Source organism: Triturus cristatus, chromosome 7 (genome assembly GCF_964204655.1).
Source record: "Triturus cristatus chromosome 7, aTriCri1.1, whole genome shotgun sequence".
NCBI classification, from domain to species: domain Eukaryota; kingdom Metazoa; phylum Chordata; class Amphibia; order Caudata; family Salamandridae; genus Triturus; species Triturus cristatus.
The window spans coordinates 1872237190-1872260261 of record NC_140590.1 but is presented as its reverse complement, the minus strand read 5'-3'; the positions used below and the strand labels follow the sequence as shown (position 1 = coordinate 1872260261).

The window sequence follows — 23072 nt, the reverse complement described above, 5'->3', positions numbered from 1 at the left end:
GAGGTGTTGCCAGGGAAATGAGCGACCCCTCCTCCGTGGTCACACAAAACCTTATCTGAGAGGCAGCCCTCCCATTGGGACTGGTGCCTGGCTGACTACAGAGACAAAGGAAGGGGCAGGCTGAGGTGGTAGCCACATCTGCCGGTGACGGTGTAGGCACGATTTGAAGCTCAGGAAAGGGTTTGGGTCAGACTCAAGGCCATCCTGCTCAAGAAAGAAAGACACCTACCCACGCCCAAAGCCCTTTGTCCACTGTCTGGGACCAATCCACATCTCACGCGAGGGAAGCCATCAGGAGTTAGGTGACAACTGGACACAGGCAGGAAATCATTTTGGTTTTGGGCAGAAAACAGATAACCTTCTAGAAGTGTATGTTCCTTCATAATAATATAAAATCCTACTTTAAAATTAAATTGCATTTTAAGTGACTATTAAAATGAGACCTTGAAACATTGCAGGCTGTTAATTAAACTAAATTTATCACTAATTATATGTAATATTGTAAAACAGTGTTAGCCTATGGGAGAGCCAGCCTTGCCGTAGTGAAAAACCACTTTGGTGGTTTTTCACTACTAGGGCATGTAAGACATTAAACACACATTTCTACCTTTTAAATACCATGCTCCCTGCCCCATGGGCGTTTAAGGCCTACCTTAGTCCTGACTAATAAGTAATAAAAAGGAAGGTTTAATTCTGTCAAAAGGTTTAGTTTGACTGGCCGAAATTGCAGTTTTAAAACTCCACCATCAGGCTATAGTGGCATGCCAGGAGACATGTTTTAACTTGTCACTTTAGTGGTGGCCCATAAGTACTGAAGTCCAATAGGGGCATTAAACCCACAATCCCTGGGTACATGGGACGCCATATACTAGGGACTCATAGCTAAGTCAAACGTGCCAATCAGGGATTTAGCCAATGAGACAGAGGTCAGAGCACATGCACAGGGGGCTGGCTTGCCAAGTCCCAGGACACAGAGCAAAAAAAAAGCAAAGAAATCTAGCACAAAATGGGGGCAACAACACAGCAAGGGGCAAAGCTGACATTTGAGGCAGAGCGGGTGCTGTTTCTACAATGGCAAAGCTGACATTTGAGGCAGAGTGGGTGCTGTTTCTACAGTGGCAAAGCTGACATTTGAGGCAGAGTGGGTGCTGTTTCTACAAGGGCAAAGCTGACATTTGAGGCAAAGCGGGTGCTGTTTCTACAATGGCAAAGCTGACATTTGAGGCAAAGTGGGTGCTGTTTCTACAATGGCAAAGCTGACATTTGAGGCAAAGTGGGTGCTGTTTCTACAATGGCAAAGCTGACATTTGAGGCAAAGCGGGTGCTGTTTCTACAGTGGCAAAGCTGACATTTGAGGCAGAGTGGGTGCTGTTTCTACAATGGCAAAGCTGACATTTGAGGCAAAGCGGGTGCTGTTTCTACAGTGGCAAAGCTGACATTTGAGGCAGAGTGGGTGCTGTTTCTACAATGGCAAAGCTGACATTTGAGGCAAAGCGGGTGCTGTTTCTACAGTGGCAAAGCTGACATTTGAGGCAGAGTGGGTGCTGTTTCTACAGTGGCAAAGCTGACATTTGAGGCAGAGTGGGTGCTGTTTCTACAATGGCAAAGCTGACATTTGAGGCAAAGTGGGTGCTGTTTCTACAGTGGCAAAGCTGACATTTGAGGCAGAGTGGGTGCTGTTTCTACAATGGCAAAGCTGACATTTGAGGCAAAGTGGGTGTTCAACACATGCCTGTTTCCATGTGATGCGAGTGGTACAGAAATGTTCTTGTTAAAAAATATTTTATTGGTCACAAAATTCCACCAAAAAGGAACTAATTAGAATTAACAATGAGTAATAACATGGATGTAACAGACTCAAAAAGGATAACAAGTACACGCTAAGTAAGACATTCACAGATCATAGTATTTTTTTCATTTTATGTTCCTGGCTGGCTATTACAATGGCAAATGTGAGTAAGTAGCCCCGCCTCATGGCACTGAGACTCCGACACTGTACCGAATACTTTGAATCACGGTGCTCCGTTTTCATCACTTTTAGCGGTACTTACCTCATGCCGGGCTCCTGCTGCCCGTGTCCTCCACTGTCCTTGCAGACCACATGTGCAGCTGCATGCATTTAAACAGGGAACACGCCACGGAGTGCCCACTACAGCTGGGACATACACCCGTGTGTCAGGGTTGGTAACACTAAAATGTCATATTATGTACCCATTTTCCGTCTCTTGGCTATCATTTTTGAGATCTGTCAAATGTTCCCAGCAGATGGACATGGGGGGCCTATTTACAAACCCACTATGCCGCTTGTGCTTCACCTTTCTTGGCACACCGGCGGCACAGTGTGCTGGCCCATATCTATAAGGCCATGTAAAGTCACCACGCATGACATTTCATGGCCTTGCAAGTATGGGCCCTTTCACGCATCAGTCTGCATCCGTGGAACTTGACACATCCCAGAACGACAACATTTTGTAAACTGGGAATGCGTCCGAATCCTACGCCTCCCCAGGCATAGGAATGGCACAACAAGGACAAATACTCCTCATTATTTCCTCTTTCTATGCGTGCTGCATTCTGCAGCGCACATAGAAAGAGGAAAATGCTATGAATTATTGTTTTTGTGCAGGAAGGTGTTCCCCTCATCCACACAGCGCAGGCACCCTTGCAAAAATAACGCAATGACGCCTGTGCTGGAGCATTGTAGCTAATTGTGCGCCAGCGCAGGGGCAAGCACAGGGATGTGTCGTATTGTTGTTAATATGACGTATCCCTGTGCTTTGGAACTGGCGCAGCACGGTGCAGCTAAATGGCTTGCGGTGCTGCTCTACGTCATTTTCTTTTAGATGTGGCCCACGGTTTTACAAAACAGACAACAAACCTGAACTACTTAAGCCCATTTCCGTCCGTACTTATTGCCATGAAGTCAAACAGCACCTGAGTGAAAACAGAAGGAGTCCACTGTGTCACCCTAGGTCTTCATGACCGAAGAGTCCTTTACATGTAGAATGATGCAAAGCGCGTTCATCTTCACCTGCAGAAGAATGCACAGTGTCTGTATCTTCACCTGTAGAAGTATGCAGTGTGTTCATCTTCACCTATGGCAGGACGCACAGTGTGTTCATCTTCACCTATGGAAGGACGCACAGTGTGTTCATCTTCACCTATGGCAGGACATACAGTGTGTTCAACTTCACCTATGGAAGGACGCACAGTGTGTTCATCTTCACCTATGGAAGGACGCACAGTGTGTTCATCTTCACCTGCAGAAGTACGCAGTGTGTTCATCTTCACCTATGGAAGGACGCACAGTGTGTTCATCTTCACCTATGGACGGACACACAATGTGTGTATCTTCACCTATGGAAGGACACACAGTGTGTTCATCTTCATCTTCACCTATGGAAGGACACACAGTTTGTTCATCTTCACCTATGGAAGGACGCACAGTGTGTTCATCTTCACCTATGGAAGGACACACAATGTGTTCATCTTCACCTATGGCAGGACATACAGTGTGTTCAACTTCACCTATGGAAGGACACACAGTTTGTTCATCTTCACCTATGGAAGGACACACAGTTTGTTCATCTTCACCTATGGAAGGACACACAGTTTGTTCATCTTCACCTATGGAAGGACACACAGTGTGTTCATCTTCATCTTCACCTATGGAAGGACACACAATGTGTTCATCTTCACCTATGGAAGGACACAGTGTGTTTATCTTCACCTATGGAAGGACGCACAGTGTCTTTATCTTCACCTGCAGAAGGACGCACAGTGTGTTCATCTTCACCTGCAGAAGGACGCACAGTGTGTTCATCTTCACCTGCAGAAGGATGCACAGTGTCTTTATCTACACCTGCAGAAGGACGCACAGTGTGTTTATCTTCATCTGCAGGACGCACAGTGTGTTCATCTTCACCTATGGCAGCACGCACAGTGTGTTCATCTTCACCTATGGAAGGACGCACAGTGTGTTCATGTTCACCTGCAGAAGGACGCACAGTGTCTTTATCTTCACCTGCAGAAGGACGCACAGTGTCTTTATCTTCACCTGCAGAAGGACGCACAGTGTGTTTATCTTCACCTGCAGACGGATGCACAGTGTGTTCATCTTCACCTATGGAAGGACGCACAGTGTGTTCATGTTCACCTGCAGAAGGACGCACAGTGTCTTTATCTTCACCTGCAGAAGGGGCAATTATGACTCTTCATGTGTGGCCCTCAGGAAGGAACTAAACCCCTGAATAGCCTCAGGCCTAAGTGTAGCGAGAGATAGGTCAAAGTAAAGTGTGATGAACACTGCCAAAGAACCAGAAAGGTGGGGGGGCACATTCCCTCCATCACTTGCTGCCAGTGCATCAGCAAGCGAAGCCACTACCACAGTTTCAGAGCGGTGGTGAGGCCTGGGTCCAGAATGATGTTAGCCCTGTCGCCCCGAGTAGTGAGAAGTCCTTAAGCTGTGCGGTAACAACTAGAATCAAGAATTGTTGACATCCAAGGAAGAGCGGCCTGGGTTTAGGACACTGGAGGATATCTGGGACACTTGTTCAGGTCTCTGCTGCAAGTTGACCTGGCTGCATGGGACAATCTGGGTCTCCATGTCTGTTGTGTACAGTTGTTCCTCTCAGCTCTGCGATGCACAAGTAGACCCATTATTCCATAACGGCCGTACACAGGTTTCAGAAGCGTTGTTTTGTAGAAAACAAATACAATATCAGGCTGGTAAGACACTTTGGCTGTCTAGGAATGAATGGCAGAGGATGAGTTCTTGCAGTTAGAGCTAGTTTACCATAACCTTTACAATTAATTGTCCCCCCATTCTTTTAGCGTATGTGTGTCTTACTGACCTTTTGTTTTCATGAAGCACACTGTTCTGTTTTTTAATTTTATTTGGGATATTTGTCATTGCTAAATACTGCTGTGCAGAAGGCTCACATTAATTATTTTACAATTCTTTTTAATGAACTCCTGTATAGATTATTTTTCACCTGCCAACCCCAGTGTTCCAGGTTCTGTGCACCCAGAGGTGTGTTTATAGTGCGGGTGCAATTCCAGCTTCACTCACTTCAAGGCAGCAATGCACAAGGCTCTGCTTTCTGTTTGCAGCTGGTACACAGGCCAGATGGAGAACGCGTCCTTCCAGATTATATTCTGGTTATAAAGGGTCATTACCTGCTCTTCTCTTCTTAGCAGGGCTAGGTAGCAGGCCATATTTACAAGCTCCTTGCGCCACGGACCACCACTTTTTTTGAACGCTACAGTGGCGCACAATTCTGAGCCATATTTACCAAACCAAGCAACGCCACCCTGCGTGACATTTCATGGCCTTGTAAGTATGGGCCCCTTTCATGCATTACTGAGTGTTAAAGGGACGTTCCATGGGTGTGGCTGTGGGTGTTTCCACACAACACCCATGGATTGTGACACATTCCCAGATTTACAAGGTTTCGGAAACCTAGTAATGCGTCAGATTCTTACGCCACCCCAGGGGAGGCCTAAAAGTGGCACAACAAAAAGAAATACCTTTATTTCTCCTCATTCTTTCCACTTTCTATGTGTGCTGCATTCTGCAGCATGCATAGAAGGATAGAAGGAGGAAAATGCATGAATGATTGCTTTTGTGCAGGAAGGTGTCCCCTCCTGCACAAAAACACTCATTCCTACAACTCAGGCACCCTTGCACCATGGCGTTGGCACTAGACAGCCTACTGTGCTTCAGCGCAGAAGAAAGCTCAGAGATGCATCGTATTATTGTAAATACGACGCATCCTTGCACTTTTCTAACGGCGCAGCTCGGCACAGAAAGATGGCTTGCAGCACTGCGCTGTGCCATTATCTTGTAAATATGCCCCTAAGTGTGTGGGTAAACATAACTATGTGAGGCGGTAAACAACACATTGCACCAGAACTCTCACACTTCAGTATAGACAGTAAGAGCTCTTCCCAGGAGTGCTAAAGTCTCAACATACAGTCACACAAGAGAAAATGGAGTTAAGCCTGCTAGGTACGGCTGCGAATACCACCGGGCAGAAATCTAGTGATTTTTGGCTATAAATGTGTGCAAAGAGTCAAACGTCCCTCTACCTTCCACCCACACTTATATATTCTCTTTAAGAAAAAGCACACCTTTGATCAGTATGTGAAAAGTAACAAACTTGAAAGAGCCACAATAGTGGTGAGCTGAGTGTACATTCACACACACACAAGCACACACACAGATGCAGGCACACACACAAACGAACACACACACAATGATCCATGCATAAAGTGAGAACAAAAATGAGCTTCACTTCTGCCTGGGTCCTTGAGAACTGCATGACAACTGCTTTTGAGTAATGTTCTTCTCAGACAATGCAGGAAAACTGCCTGCCTCTGTGTGGGCCTTCTTGCTGTTTGAAGTTGGTGCCTTCCCTAAAACTGCCTTTTCTACTGTACTCTGAACGTGAGTTCTGTGTAGATGTCGTAGAGCTGTCATTTTTTCACATTCAGAGTGGAGAACCGGCCTCCCGCATGTATGCTGCCTTTGGCTCCACGGATGGTATGGTGGACAGCACATTTCTTCTCTCACGGGGTTTAAGAAAATGGCTTATACCCATGGGAGCTCTCTTAAGACGTGGAAGTCTGTCCGTTGAGCAGAGTTATTCTCTCGCTAACCTCAGGGAAAGGGTTTCTCGACTGTGTGGCTGCGCTGGTGACGATGAAGGTCTGACCTGAAAGTATAGCTCTTCCCACACTCGGTACAGGGAAAGGGATTCTCACCAGTGTGGAGTCTCTGGTGGCGTTTGAGGCCTGACATTTGAGTAAAGCTCTTCCCACACTCGGCGCAGGAAAAGGGTTTCTCCCCTGTGTGGATAATCTCGTGACGCTGAAGATCTGACGGTTTAGAAAAGATCTTCCCACAATCCATGCAAGGAAAAGAATTTGGACCTCCGTGCAATCTCTGATGCTGGAGAAGGTAACTCTTTTTAGAGAATCGTTTATCACAGATATCGCAGAGGAAGAGCTTCTCGCCTGTGTAGATTTCTGGACGTCGTGCAACGGTGGACTTGTGAGTGGCCCTCTTCTTCTCCCGACAAGTATAGGTATTCTTTTTAGTCACACCTCCTCTGACTGATATGCCGGATAGGTTTGCTGTAAAATATAAAAGTGAAAAAGTGATACATGTAGTAGCTTAAAAAGTGCAAAATAAATATGGTAATCGGTGGCTAACCATTAACTATATAATGCCCTAACTTGCCTCGTGCTTGGAATTGACCTCACACTCAAGTATCACACAACATTTACAAGCCTAACACCTTTAAGATGGCATGCAACACCAGACAAAAACAAGTAAACAGGTGCACTTCTGTATGTTGGCATCAATTTCAGTGACAACGTTGGCATCAAGCAAAGGGAAACACAAAAGAGCACCCACACTTTCTAAGAAGGCATCCAGCATCAAGCAAAGAACAGCAGAGGGGTGTTTAGGCTCATATGATGATGCAGACCATCAGCCGAAGATCACGCATTCACACCTAACTTCAATGAGATTCCACCCGGCTGCAAGCAAAGGATAGTACATAGGATCCTCTACCCTCACTGAGATGAAACCTAACAAGAAGCAGACAGCCCACACACAGACCCATTTACCCGTACAAAGAAGCACCCAACATTATACCAAGAACTCAAACATGCTTGTTAGCTTTCTGCATGAAGATGTTCCATGCACATGCTGAGCATAAGGAACTGGGGGTGGTCAAAATGCAGAGCCTGAATCTTTTTTTTATATATTTAGCAACAGGCAAGACTGGGGATAGACTTGCAGAAAGAAGTGAAGAAAAATAACACATCAAAAGCATTGGATAGTCTATGTTAACCAAAAATAAGTGAACAGTGTCCATTTCTACTGAGATGCATAAGCTGCCTCTACCAAGAGCAATCTGTCCAAGCATTTCATAAGATTCATTAACTCGCCCACCACTCCTGAAAAGGCGGGGCTTATGGCCCCCTTCAAGCAGTAGGTGAGCATATAAAGACAGGTGATTGACACGAACGTCTAGTAGTGTCGTAGCAGGATCTGGCTTGATCTGAGATTTCAATAGCGCACTGATGTTTTAGTGACCGGTGATCGAAACTTCCTCCAGTTTTGGAAATTTGGCAAACATATGAGAAGTATCAGCTTGAGGGCATGTGTAACATGGGTAATGTTTCATTACATTACGCTATTTCCAACCTGACGATGCAGTGACACATAATCATACAGTGCAGGGCAGTGCTTTCCAAACTTTTTAACCCAACAACCCACTTTTATTACGACCCACCTAGCTTTCATAAATATGTGCCGAGCAATGTTTTTATGTAATAAAGCCTGGTGTGGAAGCACAATGTTTTTTGCAGACAGCACATTTCCTTTGCAATGGTCAGTAACTTTGCACAGACATAAACGTTTATGGATAAAACCATCCTGCACGTACATGGTGATGTGTGGAAATCGGGTTTCAGAAAATATTTCTTATTTGTACATCACCAAGTGAAGTGTCTTGTTCTGGTCCTATTAAAACCTTTGTTTCTCACAGTGTGCTTCATTTTCCTTTCCTATCTGCTAAATGTGAAGAGTTCATTGTCTGGTGTTTACTGTGTGTTGTGTGTCAGGAAACAAACATTCTCCAGCTTTCCTTTCCCGATCGCTGCCCCCCAGCAGGATTGTCAGATAACTCACTTTATCTTTCTTGCTCTGACTGCAAAGAGAGAGGAGTTTGTAAACTCCATCTTCCATGTTAAAAAATAACCAGCAGACCTAACTTGACACTTGACACCTGTCTTTGAAGCACAGCAAACGTGAGGTGAAAAATACAGAATTTAAAAGCATCTTTATTAATGGACTTTGGCGACCTCCCAAAAATCGACTCGCGACCCACAGTTTGGGAATTACTGGTGATACCCGAATCTACATTGAGTAGGAGTAATAACTTAACAAAACCTTTGAAGAAGAGACAAAATTTGCTTGGAGGAAGGGAGAAAGTGCCTCTTTTAACATGGTTGGCCCCCACATTTTTAGATTGTAGTGCACAGGGTCCCTGCCAACTAGATCTCCTGTACCAGTGCTTCTTCCCTAAAAACTATTCCACAATTGGCCCTCCAGGGCCCCTGTAAGTCCCTAGTAAATGGTACCTGGGTACCAAGGGTATTGGGACTGAAGAGTCCTCACCTAGAGCATGCAGACTGCCAATGCAGCATCCTTGGCTGGTGCAGACTAAATGACAACCTCGACATGGCACACTGCCTGTGTGCCAGGCCAACCAGCAATGCCTTAGACAAAGGTAAGTCACCGCTCTAGCAGGCCTTACCAGCCCTAAGGCAAAGGTGCACAATATCACAGATGTGGGCACGTCTGCAGGAGCAGATATGAAGTGCCAGGGAAGCCATGGAGAGTACATGGGCTGGAAACTCGACAGCTCGAGTGCCCCAGCACCATGATGGCTTCACGGAACACAGGAGCGTTTGGTACCAAACTACTTCTCCTGATACAAAACACTGATGCCAGTGTCGGATTTATTGTAACATGTACTCAGGGGGCACCTCGGAGGTGCCCCCTGAAAACCTACTGACTCTGGTTTGGGGGCACTGACTGGCTTTAGGCAGCCTGCCATCACCAGACATGTTTTTGGATCCCTGGGTCGAGAGCCTCTGCTCTCTGGGACCAGAAACAATGCACATCCTGGGCAGACGTGTCACACCGCCTCCCCCAGGATGGGCCAGTGCTCGACAAGGGAACATTCAAAGTCCTGCCACCGTTGTAATGCGACTCCAGCCTCTACTGCTAGCAGCAGACGGCAGCCCCCGGTTTACGCACCCATTTTGGGTGGGAAAACCATAACAGAGGGTGTAGTCACCCAAGGTAAGGTGCCCATTGGCCCTACTTGCTACTCCTCTAAAACACCCCTAAATTGAGTATTTAGGTTGCCCGCTCAAATCTGGAAACCACTTCTCTGCCGACCTAAGAAAAAGGACGAAGATGATGCCAGGCAGCGAAGCCTAAAGACGACTACTGACTTGACCCCAGCCGTATCAGCCTGTCTCCAGCTTCAAAGACCCTATGAAGAAGAAGCTGCCTGTCTTACAGCCAGCAACTTCCAGAACCCGAGAAAGACTGCCTGCCTTCGACAAAGGCCACAGACTCCAGAGGACAGTGGCTCTTTCCCCAAGAAACCTACACAAAGGACTCCGGTGCCCTCAGGATCTGCAAGTGCTGCCCATTCAGCACTCGATGCCAGGCCCATGTCCAGGTGGACCACTGACTCAGAACAGGTTCCCCAAAAGTCTTGACCTCAAGTCCTGCTCTGTCTGACCCACAACGACGGCTGCAGCCTGAATGCAGAGGCTCCCCCTGACCGCAACCGGCTCCGGTAAAAAGACTACGAAGTCTAAAGGCATGCGTGCACCCAGAGCCCCTGGGCCTTGGTGAACTGAATCGACAGTGCCCCTACAACCCTCTACATCTCTACTTACCTCTGCTGTCATTGGTCTCCATCCTGCAGCCTCTGTTGCGACGCCAGAAGCCGGTTTGCCTGAAGCGGGTTCTCTATTGAAAAGCATAGTGTGCCGAAGCTGAATTTGCACCTTCCACCGACCCGCTCTTGTTCCGTTGGTGGTGTTATTAGGTGCTGCTTGTGCCCCCTGTGCATGCTTTAACCCCCAACGCTTGGCCCCTACAACCAATTTACCTACCTGAAAGTAGTGTTGCTTCGAGCACCCCCAGTCTCCATTGAAACGCATTGGGCCTATCTTCGAATTTGACCTCTGCACCGGGCAGCCCCTCAGGTAAGCACAAAGTATGTGACTTTGTGCTTACCTGAACCTTGCCCTCCGCTGATCTCAACCCCTGACGACTGGAATTGTAAGTCGGGTACTTACCTGTGAAACCGCATTGTTGGTTTCCTCCATAGGATGACATTGATCTGGTCAAAGATTGCACCAAGTGCCGACTTTTACAAGACTAAAGTATTTTTCCTGAAAAACGTACTTACCTTTCTGCGAAGATCTTGGTCTTAAAATAAAACTTGAGCAAATCTTATTTTTATAAAATTGGTCTGGATATCCTTGAGTCGTGTGTCCCTTATTGGTCACTGTTGTGCAATAAATGTCCTACACTGCTCTGTGTTAGGCCTGAGGCTGCCCGCCCAGACTACCACTAATAGAGCACAGTGGGTTTGCACTGAGCCATGTGCACTTCTAGGGAACCCCAGGACTCTGTGTTGGGTATTACCATCCAGTGGCAGTATCATATGCAGAGCCAGCTTCCTACTGAGGATATAAATAATTCAGCCGCTTTGACCCTCTATCAGACCATCGAATCATCAGCGTTAGTTTATACGAGTCTGGAGCATGAGCCCGGGAGAGACGATAGGTTTTCTGCCTCTCCCAGTTTCAAGACTGTGGGCTGACATAATGCTGGAGTTAAGAGTTCTGGATTAAGTGAGTAAGTGTTAGTACTTAAAAAAGGCACTTTTAGGGAGGCTGAATTCTGCAAGTGATTTCATTCTAGAACCTAAAACGAGGTCACCCAGGTTCAGAGATTGTAATTGTAATTGTAAATAAACTTATAAGGCGCACAGCTACCCACCATGGGGTCTCCCGGCGCCACCAAAAAAGGCTAGCTTAAGCAATGAATGTCTACTGCACGAAGAGCCAAGATTTCAGGCCCCTACGGAACTGTGTAAAAATGGATTGATATTTTAGGGATACGGGCAGAGAGTTCCAAAGCTTAGGGGCCATGTGTGAAAAGGAGCGGCCTCCCATTCTCGCCAGCTTAAATCTGGGGATCACGTAGTTGCCCTGAGAGGCAGATCTAAGCGCACGCGAAGGGACGTAAGGATGGACCCGAGAACGCAGGTATAGTGGTGCCGAACCATGTTTGACTTTAAACATGACGCAAAGAGCCTTGAATTTAATACGGCTCTCTATGCGCAGCCAATGTAAGTCCCGCAAACAGGGAGTGATAGAAGATCTCTTCGGGACCTTGCAAAGGAGCCGAGCGGCAGAATTCTGCACCAGCTGGAGCTTCTTGCGTACCTCTTGACCAGAGATCCCGGACAGGCAGCATTTATAAAGAGTTTTCACGAAACATAAGTCTGGTATATTAAAGTTATTCCTCAGGAGGGTAAATTGGTGACGGTTATGAGTCTGAAGAAATCTTCTGATTTCACGCCAGGTGTGGCATATCAAAGCCAGTGTCCTGAACTTTCCTGAACCAAAACTTTGAGGTCGTGCATCTCATAAGGTCATTCACCAAGCACATATTTAAACATATTTATATTTAAATTGATGTGCTGTTTTTCTGCTTCCAGGTAGACTACAGCACCTGTCAACCAACCTGGCATTTGTCCAAGCTTATCTAACTGCTGGAACTGGGGTTGATGTAGGCCGCAATGCATGAATGTCCGACCCTGGGCCGAGTCAAGGACTGTTGCACCTCCTTGTATTGCACTTACTGAGCTTTGTGTCCCAGAGTCTTGGCGGACACAGAGTGAGTAAGTGTTGTTTTGCGTACTCGCTTATGTTTACTCCTATTTCATCGCCCTACTTCTCCAAATAGCCAACCACGATATCCTGTCCTAAAAATAATGAATGCAGAAGAGTGTCTGACCGAGACCCGTATGAGGCCAAAGTTCTTTGACTGAAGTCTGAGCTCTGGTCTCATGCCCTCCGCAATGGACCCGGTTAAAAGTCGTAGACATTTTCTATCAATTATCGACCATTTTTGCCCCTTGTACAACCATATAGTGTAATAAGTGGGTTAGGTTGGAGAACCACACATGAAACCACTGCAGGCAGGGCATTACAATGACTGGTTGGTCACCTAATGTATCCTGCCTCAGGGTATTACCAACCGGCACCCCGGCGAGCTCGCCACTCTGCACAGCCTCCAATGGTTCTTGGCTCAAACCCTTTTACTTTTATTTTGTGCTCTATCAGAGAGAAACAATGAACAGTGGGCATCTTTTTTTTTAAAAGACCCAGGGTATAGGTCAGGGTCCAGAAGGGGATATTACCTACTTGAACCAAAGGTAACCATGCAACAAAACCTGGAAAAATCAAAGGGGGACATCAGAGTGCTTGTTCAGAAATAGTGCAAATAAAGAAAGTAAAAAGCTAGGCTAGAAGCAAAGATTGTCTCCAAAACATCGTTAGAGTTTCCAGATAGATGGAGGTGTGGTTTAGGATAAAGTTTAGAAATGTTGGGTTCTGATCTAACTAACTTTGAGAAAGGGACCGATCCCTGTTATATATGAAGCATTTGGCTGAACTGAATTGCATCAAACTTGGGCAGGAAGCTGGATCATTGTCAGAAAGTCACTTTTGGTAATTTGGTGTAAATCCATTCAGTCGTTTTTGGGAAATTAAGGTGAAAAATAATTACATATCTGGATGGTTGGGAGAGCAAGAAGCTTGCAAGAGTCCCGCGATCATGCAACTTCAAATATTTACTTGCTCTTAGTGTTTTTTTTCCCTGTCAGCCATCTCGCTCCCACAAGTCCTGCTAGCGCTGGCTGGCCGCAACAGAAGGAAAAATGTTGCTCCCACCATTTGAGGACACCGGGGCTCGGTCCCAGTGTCAAGAAAATGAAAGAACAGTAAGGTATGAGGTGACAGGGCAGGGGTACCATTCATCCCCCCACACTCCCTCCCATACCCTGAGGTGGGGGTCCCAGTGGAACTCTCCTGGAGCCAATTTGGGAGTGGACCCCTGAGGGGGGTTAGGCGCAAGGCCTGGCCACAGGCTGTGCACGGCGGGGTGGGGTGGCTGTGCACTACGGCCAGGCCTTGCGGCCAACCCCATGCTGCACACACCCGAAGGCTGTGCATGGTTGGGCTGGCCTACTTAAGCATGGTAATAAAATACTTCTTTACGTTAAAACAAATCCTAGAAATTCACAGAAACAAAGGTTAAAGTGGCGTCATAGTTGGTTATGGTGGTAATATTTTACTGTGCTTTAAAAAAATCAAGAACAAAAAATCAGTGAGTAAACCAAAGGTTAAAGTGACATTAAAGTTGAGTGAAAATGTAACTTTAAACGTAACATTTTAAACCAAACAAGCATTGGCAAAGCCAAATAGGTCTGTCTTTGGCCACCAGCCTTTTGACAATTCTTATTTTGTTCTCTCACGGTCTTTGCAAAACTTTATCGCTAGGGAAGCTGACAGCCCCTCATCAATATAAATAAATCACTGGCTAAGGGCAAAAATATTTGGTCTCAAAAAAGCTCTTATTGCCATAGACGTACCTGGTACTGAAGGGAACTACTTTGTTTGTGGATGTTCTCATTGTGAAAGGGCAGCGTGCTATAACTCACAGTGAAGTCAGCCAATGGACTGTCTGAGACAAGATGGCAGCAGCGTGAGAGGTCGGAGCGGCTGTCGTCTCTCACCTCTTTCGATGCTTGAAGATCATATGGAGCGTAGATTGACTGGATCTTTTTGGCGTGGTGATACGCAGCTTTTTGGACTCCCCAATGCTGTCTCTCCAATTGCATTCTGTTTCGAGATTAAGGAAGACACCCAGGCCATACAAGGCGGCCTTCAGTGGCTTCATAAATCTCATTTTTAATTTGCGTCGCTCTTCAACCATGTTGCGTGGTGCAATAGTGACGCAATGCGGCTCGTTAATATGCCCCTCAGTGTATTGGGTGAGCAGAGAAGTGTTCCGGCATATGGTTTGATCAGAGAGGCAAGAATATCAGACTCTTGAAGTCAAGATCTTGATGTCATGCGTTGCGGCTGGTTCTTGTCTGGACTTAACAGCTGAACTGACCTGTTGTATCACAATATGGGAATGTTTTTTGACTTTTCAAGCTAGAACAATACGTATTATCTCTGGGGACCTTGCAGTGAATGCTACTAACGTAATCATCTGCAGCTGCTTCTTACTCTGCCCACATTACATGACAAGCGGAGTAGTTCGTGTTACGTCAACGCATCTGAAAAGGACAATCTTAGCCAATTTCCAGACGCGAGGGCTTCAGCGGTATTCTAATTGGACAATATCAGCTGAAGAGATCCACAGATAGGGATGCTGTTCTATAGCTCGGGAACAGTTGCTGTGTTATGTGTATTTGTACAGCACACAACTCAACCAGGAGGGTACCCTGGAGCGGAAAGTAGGAGCTGCATGGGCCGAGCCAGGGCCAGGTGAAGAAGCAGGTCTTCAGTTGTGTACGAGTTTGTGTAGATTTCAGTCTCATTCTAGCGTCTACCTTATAGATTCCCATAGTTTATCTTGCGTACTAGCTGGATTCCTTAGTTTGCGCGCTTCGAAGAAAGGCAACGCGTTTACGGGGCAGGTTCAGATTCGGGATTATCTAAGACTTCTGTAATTGCAGTGCCGACGTGAATGTTTTACTTTGAGAAGCTTAAAAATACTTTCTGCAGAACGAATGGGCCACACGCGCATTGTAGATCCAGCATGAGGATCCTTTAGCAAAGGCCCAATAGCAGTTACTTGCCGGAAAACGGAGACTCCAAAAGCTGGAAGATGTCATCACTGACAGTGGCTTATATGGAATCTTTCAAGCTAGAAGCTGCACGAGTTAAGTTTTACCTCCGCTCAATTTAAGACACGTTGTGGCCATCCGAGACTCAACATGGCTGCATAGCTGAAGTCTGGCTGTCATTTATCCGAGTGCAAGACTCCCTGGGTCCAGAAGTGGTTCTATGCGCACATTGAAGAAATCGAATATTCAGCACAATCCCAGAGTGAGGTTGAAGGGCACACGTTCTCAAAGTTTCACTCAAGAAGTAGGCTTAGTCGGGACAAACAGAAGCATTTCTTTGTTGCATCCACAGAGCTGAGGCCCTTACATGTAACTCTTTGGATTCACGTTTTGCTCACCTGTTGGGCTGGCGATGCTCTGTCCGTTCGTGCTGCCGGGCTGCTCGATACAGTAGGCCTCTTCCTCGTCTTTTATGGGAAATGAAACCATGTCGGGTCCTGTGATACAAAATCAAACATACAGTGTGAAGTCTAGACCCAGGTGGGAATGAGCAGAGCTGAGAGTGGCTTGGGAGGATGACAAAAGCAGATACTTAACCCCCAGCTCAATTCCTCCCATGCAACATACATGATCCATACATGATCCCCAAGAGAACCAATAGGATAGCTCGTTCTAACACGCTAACATGCCTCAGATACAAGCACTTTGACACTGATTTGTTTCCACATGATTACAACATGCCTCGAACGGACCTTAAACAGGGAGGGATTGTATATACCAGATAGCTGCCTACTGGGCAGAGCAGGCTACAGATGTATCGACCAGGCGCTAATCGAAACCAGTTGTAGCGATGCACTGGAGAGCGTCCGATGCAACGCCCTACACACAGAGAGGAGGAAGGGGTCTAGGGCGCAGGCCCCCACGGGACAACGTTTGGCCTCTTCGAAGAGGATAAGGATAAAAAAGCATATTTACAAACACCACAAAAGGTGGGAAAGGGAAGGCGATCACTAAGCAGGTGTCATTACACGTGTCTATGCAGCCCAACCTCCGTGATTAGGTTCCCAGAGGAGCGCAGTCCATGGGGGGACCAAGATGCCCACCAGCAGTTGGGACCAGTGAAGAGTGTGCTACAAAGGAACACAGCAGAGCACCAGACCAAGAGCAGGACACTGAGGTATGGTTTATGATTCAAGACGGATTACAAAGAATGTCTCATGAAGTACCAGACAATTTACTGCAAAGTCTAACTGTAAGACAGCAGGTCTAGGATGCAGAAAATTGATCTATTAATTAATGCCCGAAATGATGTAATTGTAAAACCAAATAATCAGATTAAAAAAGTATGATGTAGAGACAAACATATTCAGCAGGGAACACCGTCTGCTGACACAGGTGGACATCATTTACAGGAGCCAGTCAGCCGCGGCCTACACGTGATCAATCTTCACTGACGGACATGGTTGGGATACAGCAGCGATGAAGGCGGCTTACAAGGAGTGCTTTCATTCTAACCTCAGAGCAACATTAATGTACTTTTACCTGCTTTCAGGTTAAGCCACATCTTCACGCCCCAGGACTGAATATCAGGAGTGTGGCGGTTGTTGTAGTTTGACATTTTAAGGTCATTTGGAAGACATCCCAATGGGCGACTAAGGTACAGACCTCTTGACTCCCAGAGGGCGGCATAAAATACAAATAATGCACTCAGACTATGAGTTTGTTAACTATGGGTAACAGGGAATAGAACAAGGGATTGGTGTTGTAGCGTTCTCTTCCGGGGGATACTCATCAATAGTCATAAGCACTGAATATTCCCACCCATGTGCGGAGACCCAGAGCGTACTTTAAAAAAAAAAATATATATAGAGAGATATACATATATATATATATGTGTGTGTGTGTGTGTGTGTGTTTACCACAATTAATGTACATAAAAGTAACACACACACATATATAAGCCAGGAAGGGCTGCCCAAATCAGAAGTACCACTCCTCTCCTGACCCGGATAACTTACCCCCCCAAGGCGTTACTGGATATTATAACGGGAAAAGCCTCACAGTTCACCACCATGTCTAACTGCCCCAATGCTTTTCCTCCAAATCTTGAAGGACCAGTGGCATGCAAGACTTGTTTCTTTCACTGCAAACTAAACACTCTGGACTGGCCAAAGGGGTTTGACCTGTCGGACTCAGGCCAACTCAGCCCAAAATGAATCCTCTGCAATGTTAGATCCCTAGCCAAGCACCCCATCGAAATCTGGGACATGATCAGTTCACATTCCCCAGAATTGTGTTTTTTTACAGAAACCTGGCTAAATCCCACAAACCACCCCCAGATTAATCTCGCCATCCCTGATGGTTATAAATTCATCCACTTGGATAGACAGGGGAAACAGGGGGGGGGGGGATCACAATAGCCTTTAAAAATCATCTAAACTAGGCTTTTTTAAGCTCACTAGATCACCATCTGACAGCTGGAACGGGGCCCAGGACCCACTTTTCAAATGAACTAGTCGAGCTGATCGCCCTGCAAGCTCTAGCATCCAGCAATTTTATTTTGCTTGGGGACTTCAATTTCCACGGCGAAGATTTAGTGCACCCAGAGATGAGCAACCTCTTAAATAGCCTAAACCAAATTGTGCTCTCCCTACTTTCAATGGCCCCCACGCATAGGGCAGGCCACGCTTTAGACCTAATCTTCACCAATATTGGGCATTTATTTGGGTTCCCCCCCCCCTCCCCTTAACATGGTCTGACCACTTCATGGTCCTTTTCTCCACTCGACGGCAGTATACCAACGTACTACCGGGATCCGAAACCTGTTCAATTCAATTACGCAGACCTTGGAACAACCTATCCTTAGAAGCCTTCGAGGCTGCCTACAACACACAGCTACAGGCAGTTACATTGGCAGACTTAAATGTCTCGGGAAGGCTGAAGAATTTTACCACCAGACTAACTTCGGTTTTTGATTCCCTAATACCCGAGAAAAAATTCCGTCCCTCCAAACAGCGACAATCAGCCCCCTGGTTTACAGGGGAGCTTAGCGCGGAGAAATCCAGGTGTAAAGCCTTGGAGAGATGCTGGAGAACCAGTAAAACCCCTCTGGACAGACACACCTATAAACAATCCTTATCTAAATATCATCGAAACATAAAAATAGCAAGGAAATCTTTTATTTTAAAACAAATTGATCAGGCTACTAACTCTTCGAAAACTCTATTCAACATAGTTAAAGACTTTGTTTCACCCCAAGCCTGTAGATTGCCTCAAATGGAGTCACAGGAACTCTGTAATTCCCTTGCGACCCACTTTCAGGAAAAATTACCTTGATATATGCTAACTTCCCCTCTCCACTAGCCCAGACCGCAACCTCCCTCACGAGTTCCGCAGTAACTAACCAGAAGACCCTTGATAATCTCAAACAATTTTAACCCCTCTCTATAACGGAAGTCAATACTCTGCTTTCCTCGGCTAAATCTGGTTCCCCTGGTGACATGTGCCCCCCCGGAACTATGGCCCGCATAGCCTCATATTGCGCTCCGGAAATCCAAGGAATCTTCAACAGTTCCATCAGTTCGGGCATAATCCCCTCCATCTGGAAGAAAGCGTTTGTCCGCCCCAACCTGAAAAACCGGCGGCGGACCCCCACGTACTCAGCAATTACCGCCCCATATCGCTACTGCCCTTGTTGGGCAAATTACTCGAATCGGCCATAAACAGACAGTTGAGTCACTACCTTGAATCCAACAATCTTTAAGACCCTTCGAAATCAGGTTTTCGTCCAGGATTCAATCCTGGCAGTGACCGACTTACTGAGGCAAGAAATGGACGCCGGAGGATCAGCTATTCTGGTCCTCCTGGACCTCTCTGCAGCATTTGACACCATTGCCCACTCTAAGCTGTCGGAGAGACTGCGTTCCTGCGGCATTCAAGATCAAGCCCTAAAATGGTTACAGAATTTCCTGTCTGACAGAAACCAAACAATCATGCTGGGACCGTATCGCTCAGACAAATGCTGTTTGGACAAAGGCGTTCCCCAGGGCTCATGTCTCAGCCCCACCTTGTTTAATCTGTACATTTCCCCTTTAGCTAAAATAGCAGAGTCATGCGGGTTTGAGATAATTTCATACGCGGACGACACTCAGCTTATTTTCAAAGTTAACCCAAAAGCAACTTCAGAACATCTACGCTTCGCAGCTGGAATGCTTACCATTTCCAATTGGATGACCGAGAATTATCTCCAATTGAATCCAAGTAAAACGGAAATTTTGTTAATTGGGAAAGCTCCTCTCTCTTGGTCCCAGGACTGGTGGCTGAAAGAGCTGGGTGCCTCACCTGCTCCTAAACAAGTAGTGAAAAATTTGGGGTTTAAACTTGACCAGGCACTCTCTATGAAGGAACATGTAGCAGCAATCTCCAGCTCCAGCTATTTTAGCCTTCGACTTCTACGGAAGATCCTCCCCTATCTGCCCATCAAGCATCGCAGAACCCTAGTCCAGGCCATGGTGATCTGGCGCCTCGATTATGGCAACGCTCTGCTGGCAGAACCAGGCTAAAGAAGCTACAGGTCATCCAAAATACCGCTGCGCGAATTATCCTAAATCATCCAGCGGGCTCACCTTCAGCCCCTCTGTTTCTAAACCTTCATTGGCTCCCGATTGTGAAACGAGCATACTTTAAGACCTGTTGCCTTACTTATAAGGCCTTAAACGGTAAAGGTCCCAAATATCTGTCAAATAGACTCACTAAACAGACCACTACTCGCAATCTAAGGTCTAATTCTCTTGAGCTCCTGAAGACCCCCCGAATCCGCCTCGCGCCGTTCTGCGGGAAAGGCCTTCTCATATCTTGTGCCACGCTACTGGAATATGCTTCCTATTTCCATACGTACTTGCCCCTCCCTCACTATCTTCAGGAAACAACTGAAAACTTTTTTGTTCTGATCACTTAGGGTTCTATTTCTGCTGTTGTGTCTTTTCCTTTCATACCCTCCTCAGCAGACTACTAGGTATAGCGCCGGCATGCCCCAGGGTGAGTCGTGCGCTTTAGAAGTATCCCTAACATAACATAACATAACATCACCTCCTCTCCGGTAAGGAACCGATGCATCACCTCCCCTGCGCTGCAGTAAGGAACAGACGCATCATCTTGTTTTGAATGTGGCTTCTCACCAATAAGCCACACCCAATCCCTGTACTCCCACCTGGGAGGCAAATATACCACTGCACCTTTGAATAATATACACTTTTGAGCATGTCTTACCACCCCTGGCACAGCAAGACTTCAACACAAAAAAGGGGTTTAATTTAACAAAATGCAAAGACTCTATCACTTTCAGAATAAGGCTTGGGGTTTATTACATAATACTCTCTAAACAAAGGCTATCTCAGATACCAAATGCATAAGATTCAAATATATGTAGCAAACTTATAATCTAAAGGCATGAATCAATAACTGAGCAAACTATAATACTGATTAATAAACAGGCAATAACTGATACTTAGGACGTCCTGCAACGATCAGACACAGTAGAGAATCACTCTGGATGTGCACCTCCCACACTACAAAGAAAACACCTCAGATGATCAAATAACCACACATCTAAATACATCACCTGGTGCATACACTGCCCACTTCTGACCGGGGGAATCACAGCCGGGGATCAGAGCTCAGCAAGCCAGGGTTCAATCCGAGATAGACACGTCTGCCCTTGCTCGGAATCCAAACTCCCAGTTTCTCAGCCTGCAACCCTCAGCTTTAAACACACTAGAAGATTTTTGAAAGACCTCCTCCCACCGCCAGAGGAATTTTACCAGAACTGGCCAAGTTCCAAGCAAGCATCCTCATGGCAGTAAGGAGCTCTCAAGTCTCTTCCTCCGTTCGCACTTCTTCCAGCCTCTGTCTTGACGAAGCTCTCACAAGGCCTTCCAGAGTACATTTAAACAAACACAATCACTCAGGAAAACAGCAAGACCTGGAATGTGAACAACCCAAACAACTTGCAAGCACTGCTGTGCACGCAGCAGCAAGGTAGAGCCAGGCATGAGGCTCTGCCAAAGGCAATAGTCAGCACCTATAATTCTCATCCACACAACTTACAAGCACCACTGTGCACACAGAAAAGTTTGAAGCATGGTAAAGTCAGAAAGCATGATGACTTGAGACCATGTCAAAGAAAGACAGCAAGATTACAGGATGGAAGAGAAGCAAGTATATGCAGGACCATCCTACATTAAGGTCAGGGTAAAATAACACACCAAAGTCAGTTATAATGATGGTGGTCGGAGGTCATCATAGGGTGCCAGACTACAAGAGTGGCTCTTTCACTACACATCTCCCCCGAAGCAAGGAACCGACGCATCACCTTCTCTGCGACTCTTTTGTTTGTATTGCGTGACGCATCCAAGGTACTTTGAGAGTAAAGTGTTGTTTTTACCATCTACATTGAACTAAGCTATTGCTACCCTTTTAAAGTCTTATTTTTTATTACAGTATTGTGGATTTTTGTCGTTTGGTCTTGTGTTAAGTCTAGATAAAGGTTACTTATTTTTCTAAACTGGTGTGGTGTCCATATGTAGTGTTTTCACTGTATTTCTGTATGTGTTCACAAATGCTTTACACACTGCCTCTGAGATAAGCCTGTCTGCTCGTGCCAAGCTACCAAGGAGGTGAGCAGGGGTTATTCAGGAGTGTACCCCCCTTTCCCTGACTAGAAGCAAGGTTTCCCTATTTGGACAAAGGTACCTACCTCTGCCAACTAGAGACCCCCATTTCTAACAGAACCGAAACACAGAGCTTCCTTACAACACCTTACTTAGAAAGTTCAGTTTCTAGTTGCTATTACTTCAGCGCGTAGAGTCAGTGAAATCCAGTCTCTAAATGCTAAAGAACCCTATCTTGTATTTCATGCGAACAGGGTGGTAATGAGGACACATTCGAGTTTTCTCCCCAATGGGATTTTCGATTTCCAAATTAATCATACCATTTGTCCTCCAACATTTTTCCCTAACCCTTCCACCCCAGCGGAGAGGGCTGTACACGTTAGATTCCAAGTGAGTCCATACATTTTACTTGGAAAAAATGAAAGCTATCAGACAATCTGTTTATCAACTGAGGTCCAATGAGAACTGGCATTGCTTCTTCTAAGCAAACCATCCCTAGGTGGATAGTTTCCTGTAAAGTGCTGTCCTACCAGTTACCCAACAAGCACCTGCCTTCCAGACCCATGGCCCATTCTACGAGCGGTACGGCGGCTATTGCTGCTCTACTGAGATGCGATGTGGGCATTTTTTAGCCTTTTCTATAGTCTGCATTTTTTATATGTGTATAGATACATATACATCTATCTAATATATATTATATATATATATATATATATATATTTTATCTACTGGCGGTTGCCAGTAGATAGTTATAACCGAGTTTCCATAGGAAATCTCAAAATTCTATTTTGAATAACTTTGGCGCCGGTTGACGAATCCTCGCGAAATTTTCAAAACTAATGGGGCGCTCCGCTCAGCTCCTACCCTGAAAGTCTCGGGGTGATTCGTCAAGCGGGGGCCGAGAAAAAAGGGGGGTCCCAAAACGCGT

General features: G+C 46.1%; 1 protein-coding gene across 3 annotated transcripts in view; it reads right to left on the bottom strand.

Moving 5' to 3' along the window:
- Positions 1–1765: 1765 nt before the first annotated feature.
- LOC146813554 (uncharacterized) overlaps positions 1766–23072 on the bottom strand; it is a 185981-nt gene continuing 164674 nt past the window's right edge. For all 3 annotated transcript variants that reach the window (XM_085620326.1, XM_085620327.1, XM_085620328.1), the window contains 2 exons: positions 15875–15973; positions 1766–7137 (listed from right to left, as the gene is read on the bottom strand). In XM_085620326.1, the coding sequence (XP_085476452.1) occupies positions 6662–7137; positions 15875–15973 (575 nt within the window). In that variant the 3' untranslated portion in view covers positions 1766–6661. The remainder of the gene's footprint in view (positions 7138–15874; positions 15974–23072) is intronic.